The 26,749-nt window shown below is 43.8% G+C and overlaps 1 protein-coding gene across 2 annotated transcripts in view; it reads right to left on the bottom strand.

The window, feature by feature from the left end:
- The window catches only part of e2f2 (E2F transcription factor 2), a 46,583-nt gene that overhangs the window by 12,778 nt on the left and 7,056 nt on the right, over positions 1-26,749 (bottom strand). For both annotated transcript variants that reach the window (XM_020529025.2, XM_048613155.1), the window contains exon 2: positions 554-659. In XM_020529025.2, the coding sequence (XP_020384614.1) occupies positions 554-659 (106 nt within the window). The remainder of the gene's footprint in view (positions 1-553; positions 660-26,749) is intronic.

Here is a 26,749-nt window from a genome sequence, read left to right as displayed (position 1 = left end):
GGCCTGCTGTGTTCCTCCAGCTCCACACTTATCTAGAAATTGCCCTGGTCTATTTTAGGATGAATTACTGTGTGTAGATGATCCTAGTGGGGATGACCATCGGTTACAGACAGCCGAGCGAATTGCGGAAAGCTGGGGCAGGATGGGATAACCCCTCTCAACTCTATTCCTCTGTCTTCACCTGAAAAGCAATAGGCCCCAGCAGAGTGTGGCTTGGCTAGCTCCAGTTGGCCTCATTCAGCAGTTTTAGACTGTGAACAGTTGTAGCATATTCACACAGCTCCTTATAAAATCTCTTCAGCCCAGCTCTTTCAAAACGGGAAGCGAGGTCCAGTGATCAACAGCTGGAAACCCAGACGATTACTGTTGGCTCTCTCTTCGCTTGATGAGGTAGAGTGGGGAGAACAGAAGCTACAAATAAGTCCTAAATCTCAGTTTCCCCCAAACCCAGATCCGATCAACTTAAAAAGGAGCTCAATTCCACAATCAGCTGCACAGAACCTGGAAACTCCTCCATTTTTCACCTTGACACAGTACAATGACAAACTCTTACTTTTCGGACTTGGTATCCTGGCAGGCATTTTGCCTTTGCCTTTGGGAGTTCGAAATTCTGGTAAATACTGATGCCCACTGTCTTCCAGGTCCAGTTTGCGTTTTGCCTGGAGGGGGAATAAAAAGGATCGAGATTTGACTTCAGCTCTTACAGAAGGCTACATTTTTAAAATTTCCTAAAGTTATTCTGCTCCCATGCCAGCCTCAAAAAAATCAGAAGACAGCCCTGTTTTTAAAAAAGGCTCGCTCTGCCACCCACCTCTTCGTATCCCACACATCTATTCTTCAACAAGATGCTAGATAGCAAATATTCAACTATGAGAGGCAGACAGACATAATTCCAACCACTTTCAAAGTAGAGACAAGATAGGGACGAGAACCACATGCAGGAATTTCTGCCTAAGGGATTGGTTCAGGAGTCAGTTGTACAACTACCACAAACTTGGGACACACCAAGTTTGCAGGCAACTCCAAAATGTGTTTATGCAAGTCAATGCTTCAAAAATTTTTACTGGTTAAGAGATACTGTGGGTGGCAGAGCTAGGTGTTAGATGGGCTCCAAGCCTACTGGCCCTTAGGATTTTTGGGATGCAGTGGTAGTATTCCTACTGCTAACCCGAGAGAGCCTGGCTCAAGTCTCCCCTACTCCAGAGAGGTGTAGTAACAGTTTTGAACATGTGGATGAACAAATATCTATATTTGGAGTATTTGATAGAGCTTCTTTACTTATTCACACAGTTTGCTATTCCATTCAAATTCACTATCCTTCCTTCCAGAAGGCTCTTTATAGAACCATAAAACCCCTACAGTGTGGAAGCAGGCCACTCAGCCCATCGAGCTCACACCAACCCTATCCCTAGCCTGCACATCCTTGGACACTACTGGCTATGCTAAATTGCCCATTCCCTTAACCTGCACATTTTTGGACTGTGGGAGGAAACCAGAGCACTGAGGAAACCCACACGGACACAGGGAGAACATGCAAACGCCACTCAGACAGTCACCCAACAGTGGTATCGAAGCGGGTCCCTAGTACTATGAGGCAGTGGTACTAACTACTGATCCATTGTCACCCATTCTTCTTTATATACCTTTTAATACAAGCAATGGACGAATTCTCAACACCAGTTCACCTTCCCATCTTTAACACCCAAGTATTTAGCATCGCATTAAAAGGCAGTTAGATACTAACAAGGTGGGGCCATGGATATTAAACCACACTCTATAGACAGACATATAAATCAATGTAGCCATGAGGGCTGCACTGGTGGAGGGGAGACATAACCAGAGCCCCACTTGCCTCTTTAGGTGGCTAATAGAGAGACTGCACAACACTTCTTCAAAACATAAGCAGCAAAATTCTTCAGTGTCTTGACTAATAAATACCCCTTAGTCAATTTGTTAAAAAAGTGTCCCATCCCTTACGATGCAGCCAAGATGAACTTACAGAAGTAGTGATTCATCTTTTTTAAAGCATTTAAGCACCCAGAAGTCATGAAAGGTGCTACTTAAATGCAAGTCTCCTTTCAAATGAATGGCCTTGAACATTCTGAAATGTGTATACTATTCAAAGAGGAGACCCAGTTTAGTTATGCATACTACTGTAATTTTTTAAAAAAAATGCACTTTAATTATACAAAGTGATAATATTTATATTCTGCTGAATGGCAACAATCTTATCTCAAGTGACAATATGCGGGCCCAGCTAAACGACATGAAAACACAATCACAGAAACAAGATTGAAAGGCAGGGAGTGAAATGAATGAGGGTCAAACACAGTGACCAGAGCACCCACCCTCCTCCACCTAATCCAGAAACAGGTCCTACAGCCTCATTAAAGCAGCAAATTCCTGCAAAGGCTCATCAGGGAAATGCACCACCCACAAGGCACAAAGTAGTCATAGGGTCAACCAGCACAGAAACAGACCCTTTGGTCCAAGCAGGCCATAATCCCAAACTAAACTATGATAAACTAGCCCCACCTGCCTACGCTGGACCCATATCCCTCCAAATATTTCCTATTCATTTACTTATTTAATATCATTTAAACATTGCACCGGTACCTGCATCCATCACCACCTCTGGAAGTTCACGAACCACTTGAAAAAAAAAAGGCACCTCATGTCTTTTCTTAAAAAAATCTTTCCCGTCTCACCGTAAAATATGCACCCTAGTCTTGAAATTCCCCACTCCAAGTAATGACAGTTGTATCCTTAGCTTGCCTTGCCTTGCCAGCTGATGGACGCATTCCTGAAGATCAAAACTTCACACTTCTACCTGCATGACGCCACATGCCAGCCATTTGCCCAGCCAACATTTTTACACTGAACCACTTCCCACCCTCAAAGCCATGCAATCCCAATCCCAAAGCCATGCAATCAGTCCAATTCTCAAAAACTCCATTGGATTCTTGTCCCCTATTCAAAATTGACTTGTCACTGTTCACTACCTCACCTCCAACGTTTACACAGCTAATAATGAGAGGCGTGTGGAGAATTTAATTGACCCAATGATATTTTATCCCCAGAATATTTTTGTTACTGCTGCCAAAGCACAGAGATTAATCTCTAATTCCTGGAGTCCAATAAAATCCGAAAAGCTTGGCAACGCAACTGTGGTGGAGAGTGACAAATAACAGCCAGGATCTCAACCAGTGAATCCTGTCAACGCAGATGCAGATAGTGGGACTCCACTGAAATGCTCATGCTTACTTCTAGGCACAACTGCAAGAAGCAGCTATTTGATGGAGAGGCAATGCATCTAGGAAAAGGGAGAAGGGCTCAGCAGCTGCAGGGAAGGTGGAAAACCGGATGGAGTGCCCAAGAGCCTAGAAGCTAAATCGTTGTAATCATTAGCATTTCTCATTCATCACAAAAACCTGTAACATTTATAGAGCAAGCTCTGGTTCTGAGACAAGTCACACCCATAGCTCAGCAGGCCAGGACTTCTGCAGTTCTGACTGTACAGGAGCCTGCAGCATAAAACAGCCCCACAAACCACACCAGAGGAGCTGCCATACCTTGGGAGGCCTTCAAAACCACAAGACATCGTGGAGGAAAACCATTAACTGCAGCCATTCATCACTAGGGGCATTGTCATGGTGAAAACCTTTTTGAGGGGCGATCTCACGCTGCTTGGCTGGATTCCAAACCCAGGTCTTTTTCCCAGGCACATTATTACAAATGTGGCAACTGAAGCACGTTGTTCATTTGATCTGTCACCACAAAAAACCCACACCCACCCCACTCTCTCACTGATACAGGCAGCGAACCACTCGAGTTGCTGCAGACAAGGCCTCACTTCCTCCCCATATCATCTGAAGAGCTGCTGATTTCTGCTCCACTGGCCTAATTGCACGGTTGGAGCAGGAACGGTAGTCAGGAGAGGGCGGTGGTTGATAAGGCTTCAGCTTAAGCCCTCGGCGACAGTGTTTTCAGGAGTGAGAGTTAATTCCAGCACTTCACCGAAAGCCAGTGAGGTCACCAATGGAGGAACAATTAAATGTAAAAGATGAACCAGGCAGCCATTATTGGAGGAGTGCAGGGATCGGAGGACTGTAGGAGATGAGCGGGAAGGGTGAAACCACAGAGGCTTTGAAAACAACTTCAAAAACAAAGGCACTGCTGATAGATGAAGAGAGTTTATTTCCCCTTTGGGCAAGAATCTCAGCTCAGAGGGCATAATCCGAGAGTAAGGAGTCTTCCAGTAGGGACAGAGATGGGGAGGAACTGGAGGGTAGTGAAGCTGTGGAATTCTTTTCTAGAGGGCTGTCGAGGCTGGGATGTTGACTATATTCAAGGCAGAGATAAATTTTTAATCAGTAAGGGAACCAAAGGGTTATGGAGATAAAGCAGGAAAGTGGCAGTTGAGGATTATTACGATCAGCCACAATTTCACAGAATGGCTGAGCAGACTCGATGGACAGAATGGTCTAATTAATCTCCTGTGGCTTATGGTCACTGTCTCAGCACATCTCATTGCTAAACAGAGGCCTTAGTTAGCCCTCAAAACACGGAGGGGGGGTGAGGGGTATCATGAAGGATCCATGTGAGGATTCAGTGCTCTCCTCTGGGTCACTGGATTGTAGCTGCAATAGAGCGTAGATCATCCAGGCACACTTAAAAAAAAAAACCCAAACTCTTCCCTCAACAAACCTCCAATCTGGCCATTGAATGTTTGGTGCAATTAAGGAATTGTATACCAAACGCAGGCTGAGAAGTTTTATTTCAAGAACACTCCTTGCAGCGTTACCAATCTCTGACTCCTGCAGTTCCAAGTCTAACGCTGAACAAGTATAAAACAGGCCAAGAAGCTTTCCCTATCTGCTTCTCAGGCTTCTGCCCCCTTTCTGACCTGTCGTTATCATTTAGATGGGGGCTACTGCCCTCGAAGACATCTTTCTGCCAGATAGCCTGAGAATCGAGGGGGACCTCTGGCCAGCTGAGAGGCACACAGTGCTCAGTCTGGGTCTTCCCCTCATCCAGTGCTTATGGACACAGGCCCTTTCCTTCACAGGTACAACAGCAACTTGAAGTGACATTCCTTCTAATATACTACATCACTTTCATACGTAGCAAACGGCATCCAATTTTATTTCAGAATGCTCGAAGTCCTATACAAGTATAGGTCAAAACCAAAAGATTGGGTTGAGTAGTGTCTTGGAGCAAGAGTGTTCAAGGGGGTCTAGGTGAGGAATTCCAGAGTTGAGACATACAGACCCCTCGCTCCATTTCTTTCCATGCTGGCTAACCTATTGCATGAATGCCTTGTTACGTTCCAACTTTATACATTTCTACTTGACCCCATTTCCACATGTTCCCCTTTACGCCCAATCTCTTTCTCTCCATCCTCAACATGCACCCCACCCCTGCCTCAATTCCAAGATCACTTTTCCAGAAGCTTGCTCCAATAGCTCATACCTCGAGCCCACTCGCCAGACACAGTTGCAACCCCCACCTCCAGATGACTGCCTTGCTGTAGTCTCACTGCACGCTGTTCTCAAACTCCCAGAGCCTGTTCATACAGCTAGGTTGCTCCAACACCATGCACGCTTCCCAAACTCTGGCAGAGTCACCGTGCATTCTGGTCTGTCTTCCACCACCCCCACCACTATTCAGCTTCGACTTGCTGAATGACATCTTTTCTTCTGCTGTGCCATGAATTATCTTGGTGTTGAATAGCACTGTCACAGCCATACAATGGGCTCCCAGAGACTCCCAGGGCAGCTCAAGCGCTTTAATCATCCAACAGCTTTTAGGTGGCTGACATTAGCAGTGGCAACTGAAAAAAAAAGTTTCCATCCAGCAATTGTTTTGCAATAGATACACTGTAAATCTCCTTTTTCACTTCCCCCACCCCCAAATGGAGGGTCCCAGCCACTTTGTGCCCTCTGATAGAAGTTGCCAGTTACCCATCAAATTAGGGTCAATCTTTTGCAGCACCAAGCTTTCCAGGAACTGGGCATGAAACTTTGTTAGTGCCAGCCTAATTGGTACCAACCTAGTTGGTAGCATCTTAACCCAAGAATACAAGTTCCAAACAGTACTGAAGGAGTGCTGCACGGTTGTAGATGCCAACTTCTAGAGGAGACATTAAAGAATGGCACTTGTCTGCTCAACATGATACAGAAGATCCCTTGGCACTATGAGAAGGAAAGGCTGGGAAGTTGTCTCCAGCATCCTGACCAACATTTGTTCCTTAAATCAGCATCAAAATCTGGTCATGATCACATTGCTGTTTCTGGGAGTTCGCTGTCTTTTTAAATTAAACTATATATCAGGCAGCAAACAAGACACTTCAGGGGAGGTGCCTGGGCCTTGTCAACAATTTGCGGAAACATTCCTCAATTTGCCAACAGCTATATTAAGTCATCCAAAGCTCAGCTAGGAGTGTTAATTGGTTCAGCACTTTAACCAGAGAGAAGCCTGACAACCCTTGGAGATGTCTGCATTCTCCCAATTCTGGCCCCTTGAGCATCCCTGGCTTCCTTTATTCCATCACTGACAGCTGCACCTTCAGCTGCTTAGGTTCTAAGCTACGGAAATCCCTCCCTAAACCTCTCCGCCCCTCACTCCTCTTCCAAATTGCTTCCTTAAAACCGCGAGAGATAGTAAGAACTGCAGATGTCACCTTTCACCATCCCACCTCCCTTCTCCCAGCCCCACCCCTCTTCTCTTTATTTCTGAGCTCCCTTCCCCTAAACCCCCTCCCCTTTCTGAAGGGTCCCAACCCAAAACATTAACTTTCCCGCTCCTCTGATGCTGCCTGGCCTGCTGTGTTCCTCCAGCTCCACTCTGGGCTCTCTTGGAGCGAGATCCTGTTTCAGTATCTTGCTGCATGGTTTGCTCAATTATCCTTCTACGAAGCACCTTAGGATGCTGCACGAGGGTAAAGGCAGTACACAAATGCAAATTTGTCTCGATGGATTCATTCTCGTTGGACTCATTTTTATATCCAAAATGGGTATGAGCCCATTTCCTATCTCAGCAAATAGTAATGGCAGTGGAGCCATGGAGTTGAGGAAACCCTCCAACCATGGACATGTGGAATACTCCTATATTTTATTTCTCAGTGCTGGGAATCACAGTCTGTCAGAAGACCACGAGTTGCCATGACAATCAGCATATGCAGAACCTCAGAGGAGCTACACAATTTGGAGGAATCATTGGTCCTGTGGTGTTGGGACCTCCACTCATTCTAGCACTCTGCTTACACATGGCTGCCAGTGATGTGGAGGATAGGCGATAAGAGTATGGATCTTAATATTTGTTCCTGACTGCAATCGGGACAGGAGGCAGCCATCCTACCCCTCAACCCCATTCTGCCCTTTTAGTTAGTTCATAGCTGACCTGCATCTTAACCTAGATTCTTTAATCCTCAGCAAAACTCTAATCAAGATCAGGTTGGGGGCTTTCCAGTCGACTCCCATCATCATAAACTCCCCCTCCTTCCGGAGTTTAATCAGTGTTTGGGGAGAGGGTTTCAGATTTCAGCATGGCAACATAGGCCCAGGAACCTCTCAGATAGTGACCACCCTCGGGAGAATCAAAGACTCCCCGAAGCAATACACTGACATTTTCCTGGCACTCTAGTTGTTGTGGCTTCCATTATAGAAACAGAAGTTGTTGGAAAAGCCTAGCAGTTCCGACGAAGGGTCACTGGACCAGAAACGTTAACGGATTATTTTCTTCGCAGATGCTGCCAGGCCTGCTGAGCTTTTCCAGCAACTTCTGTTTTTGTTCCCGATTTACAGCATCTGCAGTTCTTCCAGTTTTTATGGCTTCCACTACATTGTCCACTAAGCTGCAGGATGACTCAACCATTGGCACATGACTGTATGGGGAAAATGGACAAAAAGGTCTTCACAGGAAAAAAAAACCACTTTACTCTTTCTGGTCTTTAAACCATCTCACTGCTTGAGATTTTTTTTTGAAATTCAGGGTTCACTGACCCTTACCTTGGTTCTCCTTCTGGGCCCAGGTTTCAAATGGCCTTTCAGTGATCTTAACATTGCAGGCTCTGCAGAGAGCTGTCGCCAAGCTTGCCTCTGCAAATGTCTTTATTGCAGAACCTTTGGTCAACATCAGTAACGTAGCAGTAGCATGCTGGAACTTCAAGCCTACACATCTCCTTACACTGCCAGGAGTGTGCTTGGCCATCATGGAACAGAAATGGAGACTTGGATAATAAATACTGGAAGCTGCAGGAGAACATTAGTCATTTCATACTAACAGTGTACAAAAACGTGCATTTATAATAGTCTCTTTAATGCAGGAGAACAGAATATCAAGGAACAGCTGCATGCAGAAGCAATGGGTGCTGACAACATTCCCAGCTGTGATCCTAATGATCTGTGCTATCGAACTAGCTGAGATTTTCCTGATGAAGTGGTGGATGTGGGTACAATTACAATGTTTAAAAGACATTTGGATGAATATATGAATAGGAAAGGTTTGGAGGGACATGGGTGAAGAGCAGGCAGGTAGGAATAGTTTAGTTTGGGATTATGCTTAGCATAGACTGAAGGGTCTGTTTTCATGCTGTATGACCCAATGACACTATAGTCAAGGTCTTCCTGTACAGCTACAACACTGGCATCTACTCAACAATGTAGAAAAATGCCTAAGTATATCCTGGACACAAAAAGCAAAACACATCTGATTAAGCTAATCACCAACCATGTCAATAACACCATTCATCAGATGATAGAGGTTGGCAATGCTCTCAAAAGGTACTTATTTAGCAATAACCTGCTCACAGACACCCAGATTGGGTTCTGCCAGGGCCACTTGGCATCTAGCCTTATGGTGGTCTTGGTCCAAACATGGACATAAGAGCTGAATTCCAGGGATGAGGTGAAACCTGCACATCAGATAATGTTTACATAAGCAGCAATAGTCTTTTCAGACTCCGCTTATTATTAGGCTCCTATATATTTGGAAAAAAGATCTTCACATCTAGTCAGCTGATGAGGTCCTGCCCCTTTAAAGAGCAGACCCCAAATTACTGTAAGAGCCCGATGCAAGGAGGAGGCTCACTGTATTGTTAACAATCATCCGCTATCTGCCTCTAACCAAAATCTTTGATCTCTGCCCCAATATTCCCGTTCGTCAGATGCATTACACTTTGTCGCCCCAATGTGTGCCACTGACTGGCCTCCTCTTTAGGTGGTGGTTACAGGCCACAACAGCAGATGTGATTCAATGAAAGCTGGGCCTTTGACCTTTAAATCAGGACTCTCAAATGAATAGGCAACAGTTCAATGTCACTGGCTGGATTTCCTCAGGTTTTTGGTCACACTGCACCATGACAGGGCCACACCTGTTGGCAGCTATCACCTTGACAGATGTGTGTTTGCATGCATGTGTGTAAACGTACCACTTACAGGGAGGGGGAACCTCAGGGACAGGAGGAGAGAGAAAGTCATTCTTTCCTTCTCCCCCTGCAACCCATCTCTCCCCAGCTCCCAGCTTCAGAGGGTTTAAGAGTACCTGCAAGAATTAAAAGCAGTTTATGCTATTAGGGGGCACACAAGTGGAGACTGCCAAATCCAATAACTTTTCTCAAAATCTACCAGAGGTACCCACCCTGTTAATCTGAAGGGAAAATGCACCATTAAAATTACTCGGTTTGCACAATTAGAGTTCACAAGTATCCAAATCAGAAAGATTATTGCTATATTTTCAGGTCACATTTTTAACTTCAAAGAATGGGCAGTACAAAATTACAGGATCGGAGTTGGACTGACCTCAGATCAAATCAAGACTGAAACCCTGGGAGGGTGAGCAACGCTACTGGACTTACTACCAGTCACTTAGGTGGGACTGGAAACAGCCTTGCAAACGACAGATGAACTGGGTCAGTGGCAGAGCCAGAACCAGGCTGGAGCTAGGGCCCTGCAGAAGGTTTGCTTATTCACCTCCTGTCACTCCGTTTTCCGCTATGTGTACGGTGCTGCAGCTGTTAACTCCCGAAACACTCCAACAGGAATGCTGTGTTGGGGTAAGATAGTCAATGCCTGTCAAACGAACCGGAAAAGGACAGACAACTAGGTGGAAAGGAGATGGGAGATACAATTATAAAAAAAGGGCCAATAAACAAATTCAAGAACGGGGGGGCTGGGTTGATTGGTGGTGGAAAGTTTCCCCTAAGGTGTCCACTCTACACCTTCCTTCCTGCTCTTCTCCATATCACTAAAGTCTGAACAGCAAGAGCTTATATTGTTTAACTCTGAAACGCACCTCAGCATTGTACCCGCATCCTTGGCTCAGTGGACAGTACCCAACCGCAGGCAGAAGATTGTGGGCCCAAATCTCATTTGAAACTTCAGTGTGCAGGCTGACGAAGAAATACTGATCAGGCAAAAAGGGGAGGTCATTTGGAGGAGATGTTGGGACCTGGTTCATTCAAAACACCACACCTCCAACTGCACAGTCTCAACTGCGAGAGGTGTGCAAGGCTCTCGAATGAGTCTTGAACCAATAACTTCCTGACTCAGCGCTGCCCACAGATACAGTTGACACTGTATAACAACATCAGGACTAGCTAAGTTACATTGCAGCTGAATCAAGAAACTGGCTTCAGTTCATCAACAGTAGGCCTTGGCAATGTTTGAGAAGAGAGAGAGTGAGTGTCAAACTGTACTGTGATCACACAATCTCCAAGGTACAGCAAGCAGCTATACTCCAGGATTAGAAATGCTTCACATTTAGAGAATCTCAACAAATAAAAACGGGAATGTTTGTTCAACTGGTATGATTGCTATTATGTGATCCAATTGAATGGCAGAACAAGCTTCGAGGGCTGTTTAGCCCTATTTGTTTGACTGAGTTTTCAGAAAGTTCAGCCCAATGATAATAGGCCCCATGAGGAGCTCAGCGAATGGAACCTAAATCAGATCCTGCTTTTGCAAGAGATCAACAGCATACACAGGTGTTGGATGAGGACAAGACTGACTGGGATCCTGGATGAACAAACTGCTGACAATATGCAGACCCCTAGAACAGTCAGCTGAGCATGCCTGAACTCTGAGGAATCATAAGAGACTCAAAAACAAAATTATTTGCCCGTCATTGCATTGCTGTTCTGTATGCAACTTTGCTGTAGCGTTTCTCGACAATGCAACAATAGCTGTGTCTCAAATTGCCAGCTTCTCTAGGACATCCAGAAGTTCTGGGGAAAAAAAAAAAGCACTATACAAATGCAAGTAGGAGAGACAAAGTTTCAAAATGGCAAGGCACAACCTTTCTGAAAGAAAGGTTGAAACATGTTGGAACATTTTGCTGAAATAGCTTGAAACTTCAAGCCTGGAACACCCACACCTGCCCCCAATTGCACAAAGCAATTCACTTCACACAACGCCCAATCTCCTTCCAACACCACACACAAACTAAACAGTTTGGATTCCTCCGACATCCCTTTCATCATCAATTCTTTAACAAGATCCCCTCTAGTCATAAGCGATCCAAACACATGGGCCTTTAATGAAAGACCTGCATTTCTCTAGCACTTTTTTTTTTGAAAAGCAACCTCATAATACCCCAAACCATTTTATCGTTGATTTGTTTTTGAAACAGTCACTATTGGAACGCAAGAAATGTGGCAGCCAACTTTGAACACGGCAAGATTCCACAAACAGCAACGTGAGGAATAAGTGAACTTTGATAAAAATATGAAGTGATGCCCATTAAAAGGGATATAAATATTAGCCTGGATACCACTGACAACTCTTGTTGCAGTGAGGCTCCCAAAACTGTATGGTTCCAGACATCTTACCCCAAAACGGTTAAGCTCCCGAGTGAGGGATAAAGGAACAAAAACAGAAGTTGCTGGAAAAGTTCACCAGGTCTGGCAGCATAAGTGAAGGAGAAAACAGAGTTAACGTTTCGGGTCCGGTCACCCTTCCTCAGAACTGATGAGGGTTGGTCTCCAGACCCGAAACGTTAACTCTGTTTTCTCCTTCACAGATGCTGCCAGACCTGCTGAGCTCTTCCAGCAACTTCTGTTTTTTTGTTCCCGATTTACAGCATCTGCAGGTCTTTTGGTTTTTATGAGGGATAAAGGAACTGGCTTCTCTTCATTCAGCTGTAACTCCCACCTTTTTCAGTTGGTAGCAACAAGTTAATTTAGAAGGACATCCTTCCCTTATGAATACTTTTACCTCAGACCAAGTTTAAGATAGTTTTAAACTGAGTCAATTTAACCAAACTTTCTTGAGGTGATAGAAGAGTGAGTTTACTAGTCACTAAATGCAAGACACAAAACACAGGTTATGAATAAGGAGGTATAAAAAGGTAAGAAAAAGAAATAAAAGTTACAGAAAATACCGGAGTTAATCGTGAAAAGTAGATAGAAGAATGCAGTGGCCATTAGGTTATACATGTCGTGTTGAAGGTGGGAGCTAATACTGGATTTAAAACATACTTTGCTTTGCAGGTTGATTGAAATTATTTTCAATAGTGGCTGGTTAGTAGCATTCAGAGCAAAATGAAGCTGTTATTTCTGACCTGCAGTGCAGGGGTGCTTAATAGTCACAGCTATAGAATAGCTATTACAGCACACTAGTGTATCAGATGCATACACAGAATAGTGTTACAGTCAGTTTCAAATCCTTTTGTAGACACTTGAAAGAGTAGAACACAGAACATGCCTGGAGATGGTTCCCGATTGAGAACAGTAGTTAGCCTCATTATTTTTTCTGTTGACATTTCTAACTCTGCATAGGTGCCCATGAATATGGAGGTGCTAGGGTTGAACTGGGGTGGACACAGTCAGATTTCACCGGACAAAGGAACAGCACTCAAAGCCTGCGATTTGAAATAAACCTGTTGGACTATAACATGGTGTCGTGTGATTTCTGACACTGCACAGGTGCGACATTGACAGGAATCTGCCAGACAGCCATTAAACTTAGATAACAAGGTGTAGAGCTGGATGAACACAGCAGGCCAAGCAGTAGAGGAGCAGGAAGGCCGACGTTTCGGGCCTAGACCCTTCTTCAGAAATGGGGGGAGGGGAAGGGCGTTCTAAAATAAATAGGGAGAGAGAGGGGGAAGCAGATAGAAGATGGATAGAGGAGAAGATAGATGGAGAGGAGGAGACAGACAGGTCAAAAAGGCAGGGATGGAGCCAGTAAAGGTGAGTGTAGGAAGGGTGTGAAGAGTGTCTGAAGAGTGTGGAAAGGGTAGAAGGGTCCCCATTTCTGAAGAAGGGTCTAGGACTGAAACGTCAGCCTTCCTGCTCCTCTGATGCTGCTTGGCCTGCTGGGTTCATCCCGCTCTACACCTTGTTATCTCAGATTCTCCAGCATCTGCAGTTCCTACTATCTCCAGCCACTGAACTTACATTTGCAGTCATCTTTTGGCTGCAGCACTTTTATTTAAACAAAAAGGACATGCTGGAATTAAAAGTTCAATATATCTGTAAGTACTCTGAGGTCTTGAGGTCCTAATGACTAATCAACGTTCCCTCCCAGCTCTTCCTCAAACCTAACAATACAGATGGGCTTCAGTCCAAATTTCCCACCAATGCCTAAAATTATGTGTTCATGTTTCTGGTAAGGGACATGAATCTCCAAACTTCTGATTCAATCAAGAAGCCACTCAGGAGCTGCAGATGACAGATGAAGGAAAAGAACGAGACAAAGAAAATGTACTTTGATGCACAACATCTTTACTCTTTCCCAAAGAAAGCTTTCAATCCATACAGCAATGGAAGCCGAGCTCACATCAATGCTCAGTTTCAGAATTCTGACATTTCCTTTTGACAACTTCCAAATCATTAACTGAATACAAACATCATAATCTGAACAAGTGAGAACTACTTTTTCTATCAGTGGGTGGTGGCACTCCCGCCTATGGGAGGAAGTGCAATTTCAGAAATGTGTGCACATAATCTAAAATTACACAGCCACAGAACACCAGTTTTAAATGGGATGTTAAAACATAAGCCTCTCAGGGGCATGGGAAAGATCCCATGACACTACTGGGAAAACAAGAGAGAGATGGGGAGGTTTCCTCTTTGTGTCAGGAACTGATGTTTATCACTGATTTGAAGAACAATTATCTAGTCGTTTAACCTGCAGCTATGGGAGCTTGCTGTGCTGAAACTGACTGTTACTGTTTCTAGACTATCACAGCATCTATGCTTCCAAAACTATAAATTCATTAGCTGTAAAGCAACTCCAGATGTCTTCAGCGATGACATGACTGAGGGGGTGGCCTTATAAATATGTTTAAGATGGCCAGGTTTTTTTTGTTAGAAATGTGATGTCAAAGGACTGAGAGGATAAAACTTATTTCTGACCACGAGATAGAAACCATAAATAAAAGACAGCCCAATTAATCCAATAACAAATTCAGAAGAAACCCCCATTTCCCCTAGACCACAGAATTCACTACATATTACAAGTATAACCAACACATCACAGGGAAACGCAGATAAACACAACAAAGAAAAGAACAGAAGGACATGCTGATAGAGTGAGATGAAGCTATGGTGGGAGGAGTCTTGTGAAACACAAACACTAGCATAGATCTAGAGGGCCAAATGGGCTGTTTATGAACATAATGAGTTACAGCAATACACCATTTAGCTCCCCTGATCCTGTTCCACCATTTCATAAGATCATTGCCTTGGCTCCAGTTTCCTGCCTGCCCACAATCTTTGAACCCCTCCCCACTTTTAGTCAAGAATCTATCGACTTTTACGTAAAACATTCAATGACCCTTCTCCAGAGAGTGGTGGTAGCAAGTTGTATTAACCTGCAACACTCTGTACAGGGAGAAAGTATCTCCACATCTCAGTCTTAAATGGGAGACATTTTTAATAACTTAGTCTGCTAGTTCTTGTTCATCCCAGAACGTGAAATATCTGATCAGCATCTATCCCACCAGGTCACCTTAGGACCTTATATTATTCAGAAAAGATCACCTCTCATTCTTCTCAATTCTAGTGGATACCAACCGAACCTGTTCAACCTTTTTTCAGAAGCTAATCTCTCACCCCAGAAATCGAATCAAGTGAACATTCTCTATAATGTTTGAATTGTGCGCTTTCTTAAACATGTCAGACCAATTGCACACTGGGACATGGTCTCCTCAATGTCCAACACCACGGTAGCGGAATATACCAATTATATTCCAAACTCCTTGCGAGAAATGCCAATAATCCATGCACCTTTCTAATCACTTTATATTTCCTGCTGACTAATTTTTTGTTCTATATGTAGCAGGACACCCAGATCCCTCTGTATCAAGATTTTTACGATTTCTCTTTATTTACAGGATAACATTACTTTCCTACATTTCTGCCTGTGATTCTGTGTGAAGTAAATGCAAGTTACTGCCTTTTAAAATCTCACAGCGCAACATGAACTGCTGCAGAGCCCACTGTATCCATACAAATAAGTTGCATTCCACAGGCGTGGGAGCAGCATGGGTTATATAAATAGGAGCACAGAGAAAGCAGCAATGAACTGGATCACCCCAGCACACAGCTCCATACATATACAGGAGCATTATAAAGGATATTACAGTTGCCAACTTTTAAAATAAGCAATAAGCCTTCACATCAACAGACCACTGTTCTCTATTTCCAATATGTATATAATCACCCTTATGTAATGCTGAGCAAAGCTATGCAGCAAGATTGTGGATCAGAAAGCACTTAGCTGATCTCAATCAAGGCAATTGCTCAGATGCAACAGTTGGTCTCAGTCTCAAGATAGGAGGGAAGGGCTCTCGTGGTGCAGTAGCGTCCCTACCAATGGGCCAGGAGACAGGGTTCAAGTCACATCTGCCACAGGAGGTAGGTCATAAAATGTCAGGACAAGTAGATTAAAAAATACCTAAATAATAAAAAAAACGGAAAGTCACCATAATCCACCAGGACCGTCGAGCTGCTTGAATTTATTACAAAACTTGCAGTGTAGGAGGGAGGCAGATAGGGTTTCCAATCCACACTGCCAGGGCTCTTGTGGAACGGTGGTAGTGTCCCTGGGTTCAAGCACTACACCTGCTCTTTAGGTGTGTCATAACATGTCTTAGCAGGTTGGTTACAAACATCTACAAACATCCAGACCGGTAACAGCACAGCAGGAGGCCATTTAACCAATCACATACAAACTGATTCTCAGCAAGTGCAACTCTCCACTTTGTCCCTATAGATTGGCAAATCTTCACTTTTGATGAAAGCAAAATACTGCAGAATGATGGTGGCTCAGCGACAGCTCCAGGAACCTGGGTTCGATTCTATCCTTGAGCGACTGCCTGTGTGGAGTTTGCACATTCTCCCAGTGTCTGCGTGGGTTTCTGCCAGATGCTCCGGTTTCCTCCCACAGAACAAAGATGTGCAGGTTGGGTGAATTGGTCATAGAATGCAGGGCAGGTCAATTAGCCAAGGGAAATTGAGTGAGATAGGGTGGGAAGCTTTTTGAAAGGTCAGTGTGGACCCGATGGGCCGAATGGCCACCTTCCATAATGTAGGCATTCTACTGTTTTGAAATAAAAACAAACGTGCTGGAGTAACTCAGCAGGACTGGCAGCAATTGCGGAGAGAGAAAACATAGCTTACGTTTTGAGTCAAATGCACCTTCTCTGGAACTCTTGATAATTCTCCAATTTGATCATCACTCTCAGGCAACGCACTCCAGATCCTGACCATTTGCTGCATTAAAAAAAGCTTTTCCTCTACTCTGGTTCTTCTGCCAATTATAGGTAGTTCTCCTATAACGCGACAGTGGAGTTCTTGTGCGATCTCGTGCTATGGAAAACTACCATAGAAAAATCACTATACTTGTACAGCAGAAATTTTGCGTTATACAAACAGCGTCTGCTATTCAATCACGTTACAGCCAATTCACATTAACAAAACATGCGTTATTGCAGAACTACCTGTATCTCACATTGCAGTCTTCTGGCTCAATTCCTCTGCCAACAGCAAGCAGTTTTTCCTCTTTTGGAGTTGCTCAGACCACCACGACTGAACACCTCTATCAAGTCTTTCAATCATCTCCAAAGAGAACAGTGACAGCTCCTCCAGTCTGTCCATGTAACTGAAGTCAACATTAACTGCAGATAAACATTGGCCAGGATATTGGAGAGAACATCCTTGGTCCCTTTCAAAATGATGTTGAAGAACATTTGCATTCACCCAAGAATGAACAGGGCCTTGATTTAACAACTGCCCTGAAAAGACAGCACTTCAAACAGTGCAGCACTCCCTCTGCCTAACACAGCAAGGATGAATGAAGTGGACAGTCAAGTTTCTGGAATGGACGTTTAAACACAAGTTTCTGACTCAAGAGGCACCATGATGAAACAATGAGTCACACTGGCCAAGGGGAAAGGAAACTGAAGGGCAAAAACCACTCAGGATGTGTGGACACATCACCAGGCACTGTCTCTAACTGGGTAAAGTTAAAGACACAAAGACAAGCCAGTGAGAAAGATATTTACAGGAAAGGAGTGGAGAAGCTATCAAGTAAGCAGAGAGCTCACTTTTAAAGCCTCCCCGAATCCCAGTGATCGTGAATACAGAACCTACTCCCAGAGGGATGTAGAATTGCTAGGACAGCAATGCACCAGGATGCAAACTACTGGCCCTAGTGCTTAAAAACAGCTGTCACTTATTCCAACAAATGTGAATTCACTACGTGCTCCTGGCTGGTTGCCACCTGACGATTGAGTTCAAATATTACATTCCTTCCACCAGTGGACTTGCTGGCAGAGATTACACTGGAGAGAGAGTCAGAAAACAGCTACTAGAGCATCAGCAGCAGGGAATCACAGCAAGCCAGCTTTCCATACAGAAACTGTGCTGGTGACTCGAGGAGACACATTCTAATGGTAGGAAGGGAAGTCTGGAATTGCAGGCAGCTCAGCAGGTGGTACCTACTAACCCAGAAGGAGCTGCATGCTTTCAAGTACCCACCCTAAATACTTCAGCTCTTTAGTTAATTTATAGCTTCCAATTCAACACAGAGTGCTGCACTGTCAAGAATACAATCTCGTGCAAAGAGGTGATACAGGGCATACAAAACCTCATGACATTCTTTGAAGAAAGTCAAAAGACATTCTCCCTGGTGACCTGGTCAATATTTATCCCTCAAACAACAAACTGGTAGGTATCACATTACAGTTTGTGAGCTTGCTGTGTATAAATTGATTGTCCATTCTACGATTCCAGACATTGAAGTACTTTTCAAAAATAAATGTTGCCAGTGGCACATCCCAAGAACGGGAAAGTACTTTGTAAATGCAAATTTGTCCCTTTCTTTCACAGATTTCAGCTCATCAATAGGAGATGTGGTAGGATCTATAAAACTGCATGGTGAGACCCTGCTAACAGGTTATGCACCATTGACCCAATGTCCCTACACCCCATGGTCAAACAGAGGCTGCTACACATCAACCAAAATTAGAAGCTCAGCAAATTTGCTCAGAGGTGCAGGGAATAAACAGGACGGTAATACAACATAGAAAATACCCGCTTGATTCTCTACCTCCCGTCCGCTAAACCTCTGCAGGATTCTTTTTTAGTCAACATCCATTTCTAGGCACAACACAAAAGATGGAGAAAGCAGAAAGCCAAAGCATAAACTCCAACACCACTGCACAAAAAAAAAATGCATTCTTCAAAGCCTGAATCAGGGCCTACACTCTATTTTCAGTGACACAATAGAACCTTACAGTACAAAAACATGTCTCAGGAATCATTCCCAAATGCCATACTCACCCCATTATGGGCACGTGGAGTGGAGAATTGTCATGTACTGGGCACCAATATTGGATTAGTGCTGGGAGAATATATGAGCCAATCTTAAATGTTTCCACATAAGCCTGCACATTCCACAATGCAGTCCAGTGACACTGGCTAAGGAGCGTAATTGGAAAACACACTGGATAGAGGCCTCTGCCCCACTTCCCCATCCCGTATAAAATTAAAGCCTTATCTTGTGACAATTTCTAATGGGCATCTAAAGCTACCATTTGCATTGAACTCCTAACAGTGTGCCAATTTGGGCAGAATTAGACTTGCGATAATAATGGGTCATAAAAAGAGAGTCACAACACAAACATGCAATGGGGCCTACTCACTCTCTGCAGCTGTCGAGTGCATTCTGTTTGCAATTCAAATCAAGGGAACTATAATGTCCCCCAGCCTCCAGATAAACAGAAATAAAAGAGTAAAAAGACAAAGAGACAACACAGCCAGACCTCAGTCAGTGCGTCAACAAGAATGTTGCGTCTTTCATTGCTCTCCGTGGTTGGTAGTCATTTGCAAGTTGTAGAATTTTTCATTCCCTGGGTTCCCTATTCACTTTCCATATTCAAACCAGCACTTTGACCTGAATAACATATTAGCTCCGTCCTGTTTAACAATCCGTGGATGCCTGCTCAGTTTACCAGCTGGTCTTAAAAAAAAAATGCCAAGGTAGTTGGTCGATCCAAAAGAGGTTTAAGATTATGAGGCGTATAGACAAGGTGAATAGCAGGTGTCTTTTCCCCAGAGTTGGGGATTTCAAGACTAGGGGGCATATTTTGAAGGCAAAAGGAGAAAGATTCAAAAAGGACAAGGGGGGCTTTGTTTTCTTTTAAAAAAAATCGGTTAGTGTGTGGAATAAACTGCCAGAGGAAGTGGTGGGCACAGGTACAGTTAAAAAGACATTTGGATAAGTTCATGAATAGGAAAGATTTGCAGGCATATGGGCCAAACACAAGCAGGTTTGCCTAGCTTAGTTTGGGATTATGGTCAGTATGGACTAGATGGACTGAAGGGTCTGTTTTCATACTGTATGACTATGAGTCTAAGCAGCCGGAGCAGATGGACAACAGATCAGAAAATAAATGATTGGCCTTCTTCAGTGTCTTGACCCCGATGCACCAGCCATACTTCTGGCAGTAGCACTTCAGCTCCTCACCACCACCACCCTCAATGCCTTCCAACCATGGGGTGAAGCCCCACTGCAGTACCGAGGGAGTGCTTCACTGCCTGAGGTGCTGTCTTTTGCAGGAGACATGAAACTGAACTCCTGCTCTCAATGCAATAAGTAGTAATACTATAGGTGTTGAAAATTCAAAATAAAGCAACTCATCAGGTCACAGTGTCTGCGGTGAACGAAACAAGAGTAAATGTTGCAGCTCACTTAACCTCTACCCCCAGAGTCCTCAATACTCATTCCACAACCAACCTGAAAACTGAATAGGCAATTGTGAAATGTAGTCATTTTTGCAATGTAACAAAGTGGCAGCTCGCGTGCACAGAGTGAGTGCCCAGAAGCACCAATGAAATGAAGTGACCAGATAATCCGTTTTCCAGGGCTGATTGTAGGATTTACACTGGCCAAGAAACTTGGGTGAACAAAAACAGAAGTTGCTGGAAAAGCTCAGCATCTGTGAAGAGAAAGAGTTAACGTTTCAGTTCCGGTGACCCTTCCTTAGGACAGCCCCATACTTCAAATAGAGCTATGAGATCTTTTTATCCAGTCGCCACCCCCCAAACAATTGCCACCCACTGAGCTCTGCCTGAACAGCCAGATCCCCAAGTCAAAATTGAAGCATTTACCCACCAACAATTCACCAATCCCCCATTTCCTCACCACTGCCACATTGAGCAGGTGATGGTGACGGGTTGCAGCACTGGTTACAAAAAGGGAGGCACCAACTTATCAGAACGGACATGTCTAATTAGATAACAGCATTCTGAACATTCCCACGCCTGGAGTACCCAAGAGGTTCAATGTGTTAACGCCCGACATGGACAGATAGGGAGTCACACAGACTTGGAAAAGTCATATGTCAAGCTCAATGCCCTCAGCTGGGTCAGTTGTAGGAATAACCTCAGGTAGTGCTTGGCCACAAACTAGGTTGGGAACAAACCAGGGTTTCAGTCAAGTGCATCACCTAGCTTTTAGATGCAAGAAATATCAGAGGTCACCAGCTTCTTTGGAACAAACCCAATCACAGAGGAGACTTGACAAAGTAAACCATGGCAAAGAATTTCCACTACAAGCAATGCCATTCTGCCCAGCATGTCTATGCCAACCCTTTGGGAGTGCTATCCAAATCATCTCACTCCATTTGATCTTTGCTCAAAGTCAAAGGCTATCTCCAGTTCAATTACTTACCTTCTGACAGGAATAAAGCAAAGGGCGAGAGACAAGGCACTTTTGAGATCACTGAGGAAATCACAGTGAATTAAGTACCAGGTAAACTTCAGTATTTAATGCCACAGTCCCAAAGAAAAAATGGACAACATTCCATCAGTGTGTGCTAAGATGAAGAGAATGATTTCAGGAGATAAACCAGACAATTTGATGGAGCAATTTGTACTGGGCTTCTTTGCCTCCAGATTAAAGAAAATACCCAATTACAATCATGGCCAGTGGGTGTAAGCCGGGACTGGACTGCAAACAGGAGAGATGCAATCACAGAATAAACCAGGGCAACTCTATGTACATTGGAAGTCTGCCCTTGCATTCTCCCTCTATCACTCAACTAACTACCCCCTCATTAAGGTGTTGGCACTCAAGCTGGAACATGCTCTTGCCAGACTGAAGTAAGGTGAACGAATATTTTCATCCAAACTCATTCTGCGTCCTGTTGCTGCCAAAGACACAAATTTGCAATCCATTAGACTCAAAGGTCCCACTCTGACAGGCTCCTCCAGGAGGGAGGAGGAAGCTCTTCATGGTTGCCATTACAGCAACAGAAACCAGCTTGTGCAAGAGGCCAAAATTGGAGAACAGAGATCTCCAAGCACTGTTGTGTGGCATAAGGACACAGATGTGGAGAGAGCAAGACCACACAGTGACCTGAAAATGAGAATGAACAATTTGAAAACCCAGGCAGGCACTGGTGAGCCAGGATGGAGATTTCAAGCATAGGGTCAGTGGGTGAACAGGGTATGGCACGTACTAGTAATTTAAATGAATTCAACTTCTCTATAATTTTAGAAAAATTGCAATGAGGATAACACTGTTTGCTTTCATCATAAGACTTATAGGAAATATTTGATCCTATTACATTACAACCAAAGAAGAGGTCAATCATAACCTTCTGGCATGGCTCAAAGTCATGATAGGTAACAGTGTTTATTGCAAGACACGAAATGAGAACAAGGATGGACCAAGGAACCAAACATGCATATCAATCCAACAACCGGACCGCTCCTCGGCTAAAACTATAATCATAAGAACACAACTATTAACAACCATTAGAGTTTGAAGGGATTTCCAAGATTCTCCTCAGGCTGCAGGCAGTATTGTACGGAAGGGACCATTTGTTAAACATTGAGCCATGACTGGTTAGACAGGCTATTCAGTATGGGAGTGGAAGAGAAACAAAAAAAAACATAGCCATGTCAAATCCTTTCAGTGGCCCGTGCCAAGGGACACAGCTCCCAAGCATTGGGGGCAGGGTCACGATGACGGAGTATTGTTCTTCATTTTTGTACCAAAAGCAAATGTTAGACAACTGTGCCAAGGGTTCGATAGAGTGGGTGTGAAGATAACATTCCCCATCCCACCCCCCCAAGAAGGGGGGCAGGGGGAGGGGATAATACAAAACTTAGAGGTATAAATATACAATTGTCAGTAATAAATCCAATATGGAATTTCAGAAGAACCCCCTGTACCCATTGAACAATTAAAGGTATGGGAGACACTAGCACACGGAGAAGTTGAGTTGACGAGCAAAGGTACATTTAAGAGGAAGCCAAGAGAGGACAAGAGGTAGAAAGGACTGAAAGGTTAAAATGATAGGGTTGGATGAAGAAGAGGCGGTGGTGGTGGTTTGTCTGCTGCACCAGGACAATCCTATTGGACAAAATGGCCTGTTTGTATTGTAAAAACATCACAATGGTCAATAGGAAATCATGCTGAGACATGAGCTCCCAGTTTCTGGGAGGGGTGGGGATGGAATAAAGGAAGGGGTACAATTTTGATTCCTATTTTATTATCCAGTTGTAAAAGATGCTGAAAAGAAAGAAACGTCTAGTGAGGCCCCACCTCAGCCAACCGGTTATGGCACATTTTATCTAGATCATTCAGAGAATCACAGACAAGATTATAATTACATCAACAGTACCTGTGAAGAAAGATAAAAGTTAGATTCTGTGGTTGAGGTGTGGAGACTAATCAAAACTGTAGTGTGGCAGCAGTTTTCTCCCTTCTCTGCTTCCTCCTCCATTTCTGTCTCATATCCAACATCTTTGCCTGAACTAGAAGGTTGTCTGGGTCTCCAATAGAAAAACTTCAAAAGAATGGAACTCACAGTGTTTTGTATTGCCACAGCCCTGTCTTGCTGCCCCACTCTCTCTCTCCCTCCCTCCCTCTAGCACTACCCTTTGCCCTTCTCTCTCCCTCAACTGTCTTTTGTTCCCTATCATACCATCAGCCGGTCACCTCTTCCCCTCTCAGAACAACACTCCATTTGTGTGCAGTTACAATTCATTCACACAAACTGCCCCCATGATGGATTCACCTTCCTGTTATGGTAATGGCATTCAAATTTATAACAGCAATAATTCAACAGTCACAGGACACAAGGCACTAATTATGGCATACAGCTTAACGAATAGGAGGTGCAGAATTACTCTTGCAGCCTAACAACCCAACCTCCAGCCTTCACTCTCTTCCAGCAAAACTGCAGATTGGAGACCCACCACTCAAAGTCCATGAGGCAAAACAATCACAACCCAAGATCATCCTCTACTCCTGCCTCACCCAACAAGCTCATAGACTCTAATAGACACAGTTCCAAGGTTTTGCTAATCTCTAAAACAAGCTTGACAGCCTAGTTACTACTTCATTTGATTATAGAGAACAAACTCTTACCTTGGCCACAAAGGACATGTCATGACCCCTACAGGTTGGCAAGAGGAACAGTTCAGGGCGGCCAAAATCTACTTGGCCATACTGAAGTTCAGTAGCTAAGGTCATGCATTTTGTTCAGTGAGCATGCTCCTAACATTATGTTGCTTACCCAAGTCAGGGCAACAACTTAGATTTACACAGTACCTTTAATGCAGAAAATCATCCCAGGACACTTCACAAACAAGTTTGAAAGCACAGTACGGAACAGAGCCACGTCAAGTGATAGTCAGAAAAGTGACCAAAAGTTTGGTCAAAGAGGTATGTGTTAAGAGGCATCTCAAAAAGGACAGGCTGATGGAGAGACAGGTGTATAGGGGTCGTTCCAAGAGTTTGATGCCCAGCCCATTGAAGGCACAGCCAACAATGGGGCAGAAATTAAAAATGAAAGGATACAGGATTGGCAAGAACCAGAGGAAGTCATCATGTCAGAGTGCTGTGGGGATGGAAGGGGTTACAGACATAGGGATAGGACGAGATATGGATGAATCTGAAAACAAAGACAGAAATTTGAAAATGAAGATATCACTGGACCAGGAAGCAATGTAGGTCAGTGTGCACAGGGTTCAAGCGAATGGGATCTGGCGCAGATGAAGATATGGGCATCATAGTTTTGAGAGATATTGAATTACCCTACCAAGCTGAGCATTCGACTACAGGCTCATCGAGGCAAATGAGACAATTCCCAGATACGGCCTTTCAAACCTCTGATAAGAAGTTTGACTGGGTATAATCAAATATTGACAGCACTTTCACACACTGACAGCCTGTGTACCTCAAGTTACCACATTAGGATCTAACTTCACTCAATAGGAGCCATTCAGATTATGAAAAGAAATAAGTCTAAACTGAGATGACATTTCCAGAGTCAAAAACAAGGAACTGACAATATAAAAATACTTCTACCGAGAGATTGCTTAGAATGGAGAATTCACAACCTCTTGGGAGTACTCAAGACAAATAGCATAATTGCATACAAGGGAAAGTTACACAAGTAGATAAAAGGAACAGAAGGATACACTGATAAGATGAATGGGTAAAGTATGCATAAAACAGATGGGCCAAATAGCCTATCCCTATGCTGCAGCTTGCTTTGTAAGTCAATAAAATACTTGATCTCCACCAATCTGCTTGGTTTCATCTCAAGAGACTCCCCAGAGGAGATCGGGTTGTTTCCTACAGTCATGTTTTAGTTGACTGTTCTACATTGTCCTTGCCTTGGCTTCAGTGTTAACCTCAGCACAGCTCAGTGTCACCCACCATGACGACAGCTGGGCCCTGAAGTGAAGGGAAGCAAGAACGCAATAGGAGTAGGACCACATCTGTTGTGGTTTCATGGCACTCACACAGGCATTCAAGTGTTCAAAGTATTCAAAACAATGCATGCACTTTTAAAAAAAAACACCTGGTTGCTGACTCATTCAAATCTAAACAACCCTCCATTTCTCCAAGATTTATTGGGTAGAGTACCTGAACCATGTTACGAAGTTAAGATCATTAGAATCTAATCTGGGTCTTCTTGAATATTTATTTCTAAAAGGCCTGTGCAGTCATTGACGCACAAGCTGTAATTCGCATTGAGAGAGAATTTGCGGGAGGATAAGAAAGCCGAACTAACTGGGTGTAAATGCATCAAATTACATCAACTCCAATCATTTATCTTTGCTCCATACCCTTATGCAAGGAATAAGTCTTCCACCGCAATCTTTAAAGGTTTCATTGACCCTTTTTTCCCACCCCAAAAGACTAGATACTGGTGAAGGATGAAGTTCCAGACTTCAACTATGTTTACATGAAGAAGTGCTTCCTGATTTCTGTCCCGAATGGCCTGCCTTGAATTTCAAGATTGTGCCTCCTTGCTCTGATTCCCCTCCAAGAGAAAGTATTCTCTCTATCCAAATACCTCTGTACTGAAACCCAAATATCAAAGACTTTAATCAGATCACCCCTCAACTTCCTTATCAATTCTGAACTCCTCCACCATTGGTAGTTTTACCTTCAGTTGCTTGGGCCCAAAGCTCTGGAGTTTCCTCCCTAAACCTCTCGGCCTCTCTTTCTGCCTTTGAGATGCTCTTAAAAAAAAAATCTAGTCCTTGGACTAAATATTTGGCCATTCACCCTATTAAAGCTATGTATCTCTGCACCAGATTTTGTCTGATAATTCTTCCATAAAGCACTTAGAAACAGAGAGCTGAAGTTTTTGTCTATATAGCCACAAGTTGTTGTTTGTGTTCAAGATGGCTGCCATAACCTTAAAAGGGCCATCCTCAGATCTAGGCGAATTTAGAAAAGTACAGTTTACTTCTGTACATTTTTTAGGGCTGACACCAAATTAAAGCAAAGTAAATACAATATCCCAGCGCATGGGAACAAGAGAAACAAAGAAAAGCACCAGCTTAAAAGTTTTAAAAACCACACACGGAAACAAATATCTGCCCTCCAAACAACAGCAGGAGCAGATGATTTTTAATGGGACAAGCTCCAGAGAGGTGGACAAGCATCAGCTTTCTGTTCCAGTTTTATGAAAAGATTATCAGCCACAAATTTAAGCACAGCCTCGAAAAAGGTAGCCCCTGAAACTAGCTAGTGAGCATTTGAACGTGTTTGGTTTCCCACTTCTGCTATATGGCTATAGTCAAGACTAAGGTGCAAGCAAATATTTTGCACAGCAGTGAGAGGGTGTGGGGGAAAAATAAAAAAAAAAAGAGGGTCTAGCAAAGGTTAGGCTTCTGGTCCAACTAGCAGCCATTTTAGATAACAAGGTGTAGAGCTGGATGAACACAGCAGCACAAGAGCAGGAAAGCTGCCGTCTCAGGCCTAGACCC

This window comes from Rhincodon typus, chromosome 27 (genome assembly GCF_021869965.1).
Source record: "Rhincodon typus isolate 14 chromosome 27, sRhiTyp1.1, whole genome shotgun sequence".
Taxonomy (NCBI): Eukaryota; Metazoa; Chordata; class Chondrichthyes; order Orectolobiformes; family Rhincodontidae; genus Rhincodon; species Rhincodon typus.
The sequence above is the reverse complement of the archived record's forward strand: the minus strand, read 5'-3'. Positions and strand labels throughout refer to the sequence as shown.